The sequence below is a fragment of the Lupinus angustifolius genome, chromosome LG16 (genome assembly GCF_001865875.1).
Source record: "Lupinus angustifolius cultivar Tanjil chromosome LG16, LupAngTanjil_v1.0, whole genome shotgun sequence".
Lineage (NCBI taxonomy): Eukaryota > Viridiplantae > Streptophyta > Magnoliopsida > Fabales > Fabaceae > Lupinus > Lupinus angustifolius.
The window spans coordinates 19,400,309-19,411,957 of NC_032024.1; the positions used below are offsets into that span (position 1 = coordinate 19,400,309).

The 11,649-nt window shown below is 28.6% G+C and overlaps 1 protein-coding gene across 1 annotated transcript; it reads right to left on the reverse strand.

Annotated features, from left to right (window-relative positions):
• Positions 8,578-8,907, reverse strand: LOC109329408 (agamous-like MADS-box protein AGL80). Its single transcript, XM_019563072.1, has one exon. It carries the CDS (start codon positions 8,905-8,907, stop codon positions 8,578-8,580), a length of 330 nt encoding a protein of 109 aa, XP_019418617.1.

An 11,649-nucleotide genomic window follows, 5' to 3' on the forward strand; every position in this document is an offset into this window, starting at 1 on the left:
TGAGTTACTTAAACCTTGAAGATGACTCAACAATCAACATGCTGAGGGCTCAAGTGGTGACTTATTATACTTAGGTTATAATTCTTTATTATCTTTTTAGAAGTCTAAGACGCTTGCCATAGATATTGAGTCTAGGTTAAGTAAGCCTCTGTGTGAGTCTCACAAGACTTGATAAAGTAACTAATCCACTAAAATGAGATATCATCTAGTTTATTATATGTTCATGCATATCATACATGTTATATGTGCATATTAGGCATAATATAATTGCTAAAACATGTATAGGAGTTAAGCATAACATATGAGTAGCTTGCCTTTTGAATCATGTGTTTTAATATGTTGGTTAATCGATTAACGTGGTGACTTAATCGATTTTAACTCAACTGTTTTCTGTTTTAATCGTGTTACACTGGTTAATCGATTAACCATTTTTTAGAGCTAAAATATTTTTTGTATAAATTCTGGCAAATGGCAGAAATGGCTAAGAGTGAAAAACACAGAGAAAAGAGAACTGATCATCATTGTTAGAAACTATTAGAGAGTGTTGAATTAGGAGAAAGATTAGATCATGTTAATGCTTTAGTTTTCATATTCATATTGCACGATTCTTTGAAAAGCTTTCTTGCATCATTCTTGTGTTTCTTGAAAAGAAAAGGAGATAGTTTTTTTTATGATTGCATATTTTCAGAAACCTCATGCATGTACATTCATATTAGACTAGAAAGTCTTGTGAGTTCTTGCTGAGGTTTTAGTCTTTGATCTTTATTATAATATCCGAGTATTAAGTACTCATTCATAACTCAAAGCATTGTAATTTAAGGATTAGGAAAATCCTAGCTGCGGTTAGGTAAGGTGTTCTTCACAAAGACTTAGAGGTCTTGGGATAAAGAGCGATACATTGGCTGGGGCAGAATCGCGTTAAGAAAGGTTTTCTTGGAGGCGGTTTTGGGAAAGGTCAAACCAAGGGTGACGAAGTTCTTTGGGTTCCAAGAAAGGAGCATTCGAGTCTTGTATTTTGAAGCGTGTATGTAACGTACATTGTGTTCTATAGTGAAGAAGGAAAATCTCCCAGATCAGAGGGGAGGACTAGATGTAGTTTTGCAGTGGACAGTAAAACGAACTAGGATAAAATCTCTGCGCAATCTTTCTATCATTTTCTCTTTTATATTTCAAGATGTTTTAATGCGAGTTTGGAGCTGATATTTTGCATGCTTATACATTGCTATGTTCTTGATAATCTTGCATAAAAGTATATGTTGTATATCTATTTGTGTGTTGATTAATAATTGTGCAAGTTGATGTTCTGATCATTCTGATTCTGTTTAGAATTAATCGATTAAGCCCACTGGTTAATCGATTATCTGTGCGTTTTTCAATAAGTGTGTAAAAAATAGAAAAGTGGAACTTGAGCTCCGCAACACCTATTCAACCCCCTTCTAAGTGTATTCCGCCACTCATACCTAACAAGCAAATCATGATCTTACCATCAAAATTCCTTCAATTAATTAATTAATACATTTGTTTATTTATTATAAAAATTGTATTTGAATAAGATTTTGTATACACTAAACACATTAGTTTTTGAGTTTAAGTAAGATGGTAGTGATGATTATAATAAAGTAAGTATTCAAAGAATTAGATGGTTTGTGTACCCTTTGAGGAAAATGAATCGAATAGAGAAAAATAATTGTAGAGTATAAAGACTTATTAACCTATCAATTTTTCATTCCCAAGACTTTTGCTATTGCTTCTTCTTTTGTGTTGTATTTTTCTTACTTCTTCTTTTGTGTTGTATTTTTCTTGTTTCGTGACACTTCTCTCTATTTTGATAATGATTAATTTGAATTTGAATATTTGATACATGCTTTGTTTTCAAATTTGTATCTCTATAAGACCACTAAATTCCTATTAAACTGATTGATTTCAATTATTTGACACAATTGTTTTTTAATTAATTTCTCACCAATAATGAGTTCACAACTGACTCATGAAACTGATTGAAATATTTTTTATTTATAAATTAAAAATGAAAGTGGGAGAAAAAAAGAAAAAAATGTCATTTGTAATCTATTAATTATATAACAATAAAATGTCATTGTCATGTTATCATGGACAGCCTTTCCTTAACATTTTTCTATCCAAAACAACCGCATATTCATACAGTAAACACTTACACATTGTGTTCCTCTTCTACTATCTTAATATGAATATATGTAACAAGTGTATAAAGAAGAGATTATTTTCATCAAATTAATTTTTCATCTCTATTCTTAGTTCATTTAAATTTACTTCTTAATCTTCTTCTCTGTTCTTATTTCAATTTACTTTTTAATCTTCTCTTCTTTTGAAACTCACAAACTACTTCTCCTATATTTTTTTTCATCCTTACTATACAAATATATTCTCCTCCATCGCCAAACAATGTATAATTGTATGCTCATTTTATTTTTTTCATTTCATAGACTTCATCATTCATGAACCGGTCTAACAAGATATTATTCCATCAAATTAATCTTTCATCTCTTTATTCTGATTTCATTTCAATTTACTTCTTAATCTTCTTCTCTATTCTTATTTCATTTCAATTTACTTCTTAATCTTCTCTTCTTTTGAAACTCATAAATTACTTCTCCTACATTTTGTTCATCTTTATTAAACATATCTATTCTCTTCCATCATCAAACAAAGTATGATTTTATACTTATCATTTTATTATTATTCATTTTTCGCAGACTTCATCATTCGTGAATCGATTTAATGATGTCTTTACTAATAGATATAATTTTATTTCATTTTTCACCAAACAAATAGATAAAAGTCTTAAAAGAAAAAAAACTGATATAAGTGTGAACATATTTGGATTCTCACAACTATTATTAGGGTTTATCCACACATACTAAAGTTTTAGATTTGATCCAAAACATGTATTTTTTAAACGGATGAGGGTTTTGTGTTCAAACCATTTTCATCATCGGGTACCGTAATAAGTCATTTTGTCTTTTTTAATGAGTTTCTTCTATATTGTTTGGAAGTTTCAAATTGTTTAAATTTCATATTTTGGGTATTCGATTTCGTCTAATACAAAGCTTCAATGCTCTTATTTTGTAATTAATTTTGTCTAATTTGTTTATCTCTAAAAATTAATAATGATGTTACAAATATATGGTGGAAGTTGTGTTCCTCTTTTCAATTATTGACTATTTGTCAATCAACTTAAATTATATCTTTACTTTTCAAGATGTGAAAGAATTTCTCCAAGTTCCGATTTTTGCGGCAATACATCCTTCACTTCTTAAATTATATCTTTACTTTGTTTCTACTTTTAAATTTTACTTTTATGGGTATGGTGCACGAATAATGTGGACACAAAAGTAATATCTATTAATTATAATATTTATTGTCATTTTGTTTATTTGCAAAGCATAATAACGATGTTACAAATATATGGTAGAAATTATCTTCCTCTTTTCAATTATTGATATGTCATTCAGTTTGATAATCAACTTAAAATTTGAGACTTTTACTTTTAGGTGTTAAAGAATTTCTCCAAATTATGATCTTTCGTTGCAATGTATCATTGATTTACTGATTTTGGTTCTCGATTTGCTATTTTTTTATTAAAATTAATTTGTTTCTACTTTAAAAATATGATTTAAAATTTTATGAAACACATTTAAATATATCTTAAAATATTCAAATCTTATTAAAATATTCTCAATTAATATCATCTAATCATTTTTTAAATTTTAAAACGTTAAATGGAATATGTAGTAATTATGTATTTAAATAGTAGATCTTAAAACATTCTAAATTAATATCATTTAATCATTTTTTAAAACTTAAATAGTAGGAATCCATTGTTATTATCAATAGAATGAGTTATGATATTACAATTAATTAGGAAATCTGTCGATATTCTGCCTCGCTTAAAAAAAGATAGACAATGAATTTATTTCGAAATAATTATTTTTAATACTAATTATTTAAATAGATCTTAAGAAGTTCTTAAATAATATTACTTAATTATTTTTGAAACTTAAATAGTAGGAATTCAATCATATTATTAATAAAAAGGACTATGATGTTACAATTAATAAGAAAATTTGTTGATATTTTGTGTTACTTAAAAAGAAAATTACTGACTACAATTGAAGATAATAATATTATATTCATTATATGATAATATGTTTTATTATAACAACTATGCAAATTAATATATTTAGATTTTTTATTTACGAATTTGTTCAAATCACACAAAAAAGGATTTGTATAAAAGGAGTAACATCTTTGAGAATTAATTTTATTATGTTAAAGAAGTTACATTTGTCTAAAGGAATAAAATTAGCAGCATACCCCTACTAATGTTATTTTATTTTACAATTATATTATTCTTCTACCTGTATTTATTGCTTAGAAAATAATATCTTGGATTTGATTTGATTCTGATATTGAATTGGCTTGTTTTATATTTTGTTTATATATTTTTTGATTTATTTTTTATTGCTTAATTTCAGGCAATATTTATTATGGATATAAATTTGAGACAATGTTAATCATGATTATATTTTGTAATAATGAATTGTGTTAAATTTTATTCAAAACAACATATTAAAAAAGTTCATAAGAATATAATTATTGTTTCTTTCAACTAGATAAATACTTTTAATGGGCAAGAAACCATAATATATTGTGCAACTCCTTTAAATATATGCATGTAATAAATGAAAAGAAAGTATAATTATGACTATTAATAAATTTTTCAAAGGTAATAATATTCATATATATTTTTTTTAATAAAAGCTTCATGAAAGTCATTTAACATTTACTTTCACATGACTTTCTATTTTCATAGGCAAATTGAACCCACAATAATAAAATTTTATTTTTTTTGTGATAAAGAAACAACAATGCATGTGATAATATTAAATAGGCTAATTATTATGGATATAAGTTTGGAGCCATGTGCATGCTAATTATGAATATATTTTGTGAGAATGAATTATGTAAAATTTCATTCAAAACAACATATTGGAAAAGTTCACCCAAATGCACATTAAATAGATTGAGTTAGTTTTAAAAATGTATTTTCAGGCTCCATGTAACATTTAATAATAGATTATATTTATTTGCGATATAATGAATTCCATAACGTGCAATTTATTGAACATAATACACGATTATTTTATAAAATAAGAATTTGTGTCGTTGTAAAAGTTTCAGTTTCAATATTGGCACTTTAAACTATTCTAAAAATTTGGTTATCACCTTCGCATCGACAATGAAGAATCATCTTTCTGGTACACCCGTTGGCTCAATGGTTCCTACCCCTACTCCATGGTTCATTTTGTGGATATTCAGGGTACAACTCACACTATCAAGGATGTCCTTCGTAATAACTCTTGGGACATCAATCAACTTCATTCAATCTTTCTAGATGACTTTAAGGTTCTTATCAACAATTGCAATATTCACCTTCACCCAAGCACCCCAGACATGTCTGTTTGGGGTGGCAATCTACATGGTCTATATTCTGCTAGCTCTGGCTACTCTTGGTTACTCAAGGATACTAACGTGGTGTACACTAACAACTCTTTTAATTGGATTTGGAGTTTAAAAACTTCTAAGAACATCAAATTCTTCATTTGACAGATTTGTCATAACTCCATTGCTACAAACTCTCTTTGGGCCTCTAGAGGGATTAATTGTTCTCCTACTTGTAGTCGTTGCGGTGCTATCAAGGAATCAATTTTGCATTGTCTCCGTGACTGCCCTTCTGCTTTGCAAATTTGGAATTCCATGGGATTTAACTCTATTAATTTTTACACGAATAGAGATGCTCTCACTTGGGTCAAAGAGAACTGCAGTCACTCTGGGACTCTTTCCTTGCAACTCTCTAGTGGTCTTGGAGAAGTAGGAATATGTCATGCCTAGGCAATAATACTATGAGCCTGCATTCTATTTGTTTCCAAGCTTTGAGGCTCAAAACTGACCTCGACCTCGACTTCCCTTCAACTCATAATGCTACTCATATCTCCCTCATGGTTCACTGGTCCTGCCCCAACTTCCCTTATATTGCCCTCAATGTGGATGGTAGCTCATTGGGTAACTCAGGCCCTTCTGGTTTTGGTGGAATTTTCAGAGATCATACTGGAAAGTTCATCTTCAGCTACTCAGGCTCCATTGGCATATCCAATAACTTAAAAGTCAAGCTCTCTGCCCTCCATCAAGCTCTGAACTTGTGTTGGAACAGAGGAATCAAGAAGCTTATCTGTTGGTCGGACTCCTTGGACATTGTCTCCATCATAAATAATACTACCACCCCAACAGATATCTACTCTTCCCTCATCTGGGCCATTCATGATCTAATCACTTTGGATTGGGATATTAAGCTCCTCCACATTCTGCGGGAGGGTAATGCTTGTGCGGACTTCCTTTCTAAACTTGGCACTTCCAATAGCATTGATCCTGTTATTTATGATTCCCCTCACCATGAGCTCGAAAGCATGTTGCTTGTCGACGCCATGGAAACTCCATTTGTAAGGCTCTAAACCACCCTTTTTTATCTTTCACTACCAAAAAAACTTTTGTAAAAATAATGTACCATGGTATTCGTATTATTAATAAAGTTCTATTTTTTGTGATAAAGAAACACCAATACATGTTATGCATTATAATAAAGTGTGGTCAATATATGCTATGCGCCAATATATATGCTATACATTACATTATAACATATACAATTTAAAATATTTTATATGTCACCTATCGTTGCTTGTAGATCAAGTGAACATATTGTGTAAAAATTATATGGATGAAGACATGTACTTTGTTGACATGTAATCACCATAATGCTACAAGTTAAAAATATTATAACAAACTATTGGTAATTGTACATACTCAGTCACACAAAATATATAATAACAATTATATTAGTTAGAGTTATATTATTTATTTTTTCTTTACAATTATCATACTACTTCATTCCCTACCTAATGACATATACAATTACTAATTTTGATAACATAATTGACGCCATAGTTCAAAGTACTTATCCAAATCTACAAGACCACTAAAAGAATGAAATGAAGAGGTTTTACAAATTAAATAAGAGCAATACTTGTATCATCTATTGAAATTGTTGATCAAATAAATGAATATGTTTTGAGTATAATTTCAGGTAAAAATATTTATAATTCTATTCGATCAGCCATTAAGTTGATGCAAATATTTTCTAATTCATACTAATATATGTCTATATGTAAAAACTATAGGTGATGAAAAAGAATACAACAGTTTAGATTCTATTGATATGTGTGATGCTAATGAGAGTCAAACATTTAACATATTAAATCATCAATTTCTAAACTCATTTATGATTTTTGGTCTTCCAGATCATAAAATCAAGTTCTCCCACATCATGATATTGTTTATGTTTAAGCTTTGTTAGGTTGAACAATAAATAGTATTGAATTTTAAAAGATATATTAATAATTGTGCTTTAGAAAGTTAATTTAAAAAAAATGTATCACTCGTGCAAATGCACTGATATACTAGTAGTTATTATTGTATTTTAATAATGGATGTATGTTAGTTAGATTTTAACAGTGTAAATATACACAAATTCAAATTAGTAGCCTTGTTGAGAAGAAACTCACAACTCTAGAAGGGATCAGCCCTTCACTACTAATGTGATAAATGTATAACTTGACTAAAGAAAAAAATATTTACACTTCTTACATAAGAAATTTCTAATAAATCAACTACAAAATTAAGATAGTTATCATTATTATGTCATAATTTAAGACAAGAAGGGGACTGAAAATATTTCCCCCCTGTTCAAATCCAGATATCACCTAATCCACAACAAAACTGAAATGGTTTGGTTCATTTTTAATGACAAAAAACTGAAGTTTTTTTATAATCTTTATGACAAACAAGATATTAGTTGCAACCTTTTTTCAAAATGAACCAGAAATGATAGTGCACATTCATTAAACCCTCGGCCATTGTTAATGAGATGATGAAGTTTTTTTTCCTAAAGAAGAAAATAGGAAAAATGACTCTTGAGAGTTGTTTGATGCTTAGAAAGATTGAATCTCAATTGAGTTCTTACACTCTTATTTCAAAAACTCAACTCATCTAATTACTACAACAATGAGCCGAATTTGAAATATGAATCATAGAAGAAAATACCAAATTAACTAATGATATGAGTATATCCGATTTTACCAAATAAACTCTATTTCATTGATAACTCACATTTTAAAGTAAATATCTTTTAAAAACTACAATGCCGATGTAATTAAGCATACATGAACATAGACACATTCAAATACAAAGAGCACAAAAACCAAACATTAGACAATCTAAATAGCATAAACTCCTAAAACACTATTAAGAATAATATAATGTTGGCCCCTAGTGATATTTCTTTCAATGTCTTTCAAGGTTGGATCAATCAGCCATGACAAAATGAGTGAAAGATTTAAGGAATGAAGTGAATGAGGTTGTGAGTTCGAGTATTACCAACAACAAAATATTAATATATTAACATTCGCCTATAAAAAAAATCAGCCATTAGAGATCATTCATATTAGTCGTGTTAACATTGTTAACAATAGTGTTCCCACTACTTAGGCACTGATACATGAGAAGGGTCGTCTTTTTCTTCCTACTCTCATTCTTCAAACTTTTCAGCTGTTCTTGGGCCTTCATGATGCTTTGATTCAAGATCAAACTCTCTTGAATTAACATCTTCATGCCATGATCCGTTTCAGGCACTCTCTTGATCTTGTTGAGCACCCTTTGAACCCCTAAATGGGGTGGCCAAACTTGTGGCTGAAGCTCATTGGGGCTATATATTATAGCACAAGCTTCAATCCCACAAAGGGTTGTGATCTGATCCATCTTCTTGATCAGACTATTTTTCCTTTTTCTTATATATTGCCTTCCACTTTGCATCACTGGCTATGTATGTGAGATTAAGCTTTTTCTAGTCATGGTGCATTGGTGGGAAAAAAGGACAAGAGCAAGAATGAAAGTAATGAAATATTGTTTCTCATGCTTATCTTACTCTGGTTATTATGATATTTATATAGACAAATTCGAGAAGTGGCTAAGGCAATTTTGGATCAATGACAAACATGTATCATATGCATGGTAAGTGCTGATATTATCAATGCAATATTTTTAGAGTTAAATATGTATGTACTTTCAATATAATCTTCTTTTTGTATGATTATTATATCATACATGGTTTATTGATATTAATTTTATTTAAACATAAAATGATGGTTAATATATGAATTATGTACATACATATTTTTAGAGTAAATATTCACTTTGATCTATATAGTTTTTCATATGTAACTAGTGATTAAAAATCATTAATATGGATCAAATAGTCGATAACAGGAATTAAAGTGTTTTAGAAATTAGTAATAAAAATTATTAATTTAACTCATATTCGATATATTTAGGAACATTTTGGACTTTCCAATTTTTGTGTAACCAAATTAGACACAAAAAATATAAAAAAACAAAAATGAGTCTTCACTCTATTTTTAAATGACCATCCATTGGAAGATGAAAAGGAAATTTAAGATTTTAATGTGTATATTCAAGTCAATAGGTGGACAGATTTTTGTAGGAAATGGTTGGTGCGTATTACAAAAGTTGTTTCTTTACTTGCATATTTTTTATACACAAAACTTCCATCTAGCTTTCAAATGAAAAGTTTTCTTTTTACTATTTTAGTTGTGAAATTTCCTATAAGAGTTGTGTTATTTTAAACAACTTTTTACTTATTGTAGTAGTGTTAGAATGCAGTTGAGGGTTGTATTATATTTATGATTTAATTAGTTTCATTTTATTTGATTTATTTATAATTTATGTTTATGTTGTTAATTATTATTTTAGTTGTTATAATCTTATTATTTGTAACAAATTTTGTCTTTTTTTATACTATTATGAGTATTCTCTCATCTGATGGTAAGTAATTGATCTCATTTGGGATGTGTGATTGTCTCTCACAACAAGTGTTGCTCCCATAAATCGAACTCATGACCTTTTGGTCTTCCTATGGATTTAGTAGGGTCTTACATCACTAGATCAATATCTTAATGATTAACAACTTTTGTCCACATAATAAATTCATTAGACTAAAGACTAACTCATATTTAAGTTTAATCAATCTTTATGGTTCTACATTTCTAGTGTAGAAACGGTTGGTAGTGTACAAAGTTCATTGTATGCTTTTGTTGTAAATTACTCAAAACTATTGATTGCGTTATGATCTCACAAATCCACTGGCTCATTTTCCATATACGAGAATTAAGCAGTATAGTCATCCAAAATGGTATAGATATCATGATAATCAATATACTGCCATCTACATTCTGTATCTGTATCAGATACATATTGCATATCAATACTATTCATACTTCAGAATTTCAGATGCATGTATCCATTAAGTATTCAAGTAATTTCATATACATACTGTCCACTGACTCTCCACCACGTGTCATGCACCATTGTGCACTTCCATCTAATGTTATTAATATTGTACCGATCATCAATTCAGTCAGAGTACTGGTATAATGATATAATGGTTCAACTGATAGTTTACTAATTAAATCGCACACGGGTGAAGTTAGATATACATATATGATATATTAATATTAATGTTGAAAAATCGGCCAATATGACTGGTTTCAACTAGAATGATTACATGACCGGTATAATTATTGTACCATATCAAAATTGGGATCACTTTACTGATTGAACCGGCCAGCACAAACTGAATTTTACAACACAGCAAGCAAATAGAAAGTAAGTTAGATTCCAACAATACACAAATTCAAATTGTTGGAAAAACAATTATATATATTAACTCAAATCAAAATAGATTTATATAAAATTTGAGAGAACAATAAATCTGTGTTATACAATTATACATGTATCATTATAATTAGAATTTAGTTAGTGATCACATAATTAATTAAAAAAGTCATCCACATTCATAAATTTCAAAAAAGATCCAAAAAATTTCTCATTTATCAAAATAACAGGTATTCTCAAATAAGTTGCTTATGATATTGTGTATATATATATTAGACACATTTCATATAGTATTATCCATCTAACACTTTATGTTTATATCTCAGGAGAGGGTCATCTAATTTGAACCTTGCACATTATAGTCTAATGTGCATAAATCTAGAACAAAGTTGGATATTCATTCATTAATTGACAATAGCGATCTCAATCACTCATTTTATTCATGGTCTATATTTATGTACAAATCCATTTTGGGAGGCTCCTCTAATGTGTAGCTTAGAAGATTAAAGTCTAATATACATGGATATAGAAATTATTAAATAAAGTTTAAAACATAAATTAAAATATATTCATTAATAATAAAATAATAATATTAGTAGGTAAGCAATAAACTAAGGTAATGTGAAATAAAAGTCAAAAATCATATGGGCACATAATTAATAAAATACCCACCTATTTGTCAAATAGAAAGTAAGTTAGCTTTTAAGACGCTATTATCTATATATCTATTTACTCAAGGGAAAACATAAAATAACTATCAATGAAGTATTTTAGGTTTTCCTATTTAATCTTTTATAACTTCTAATTTCA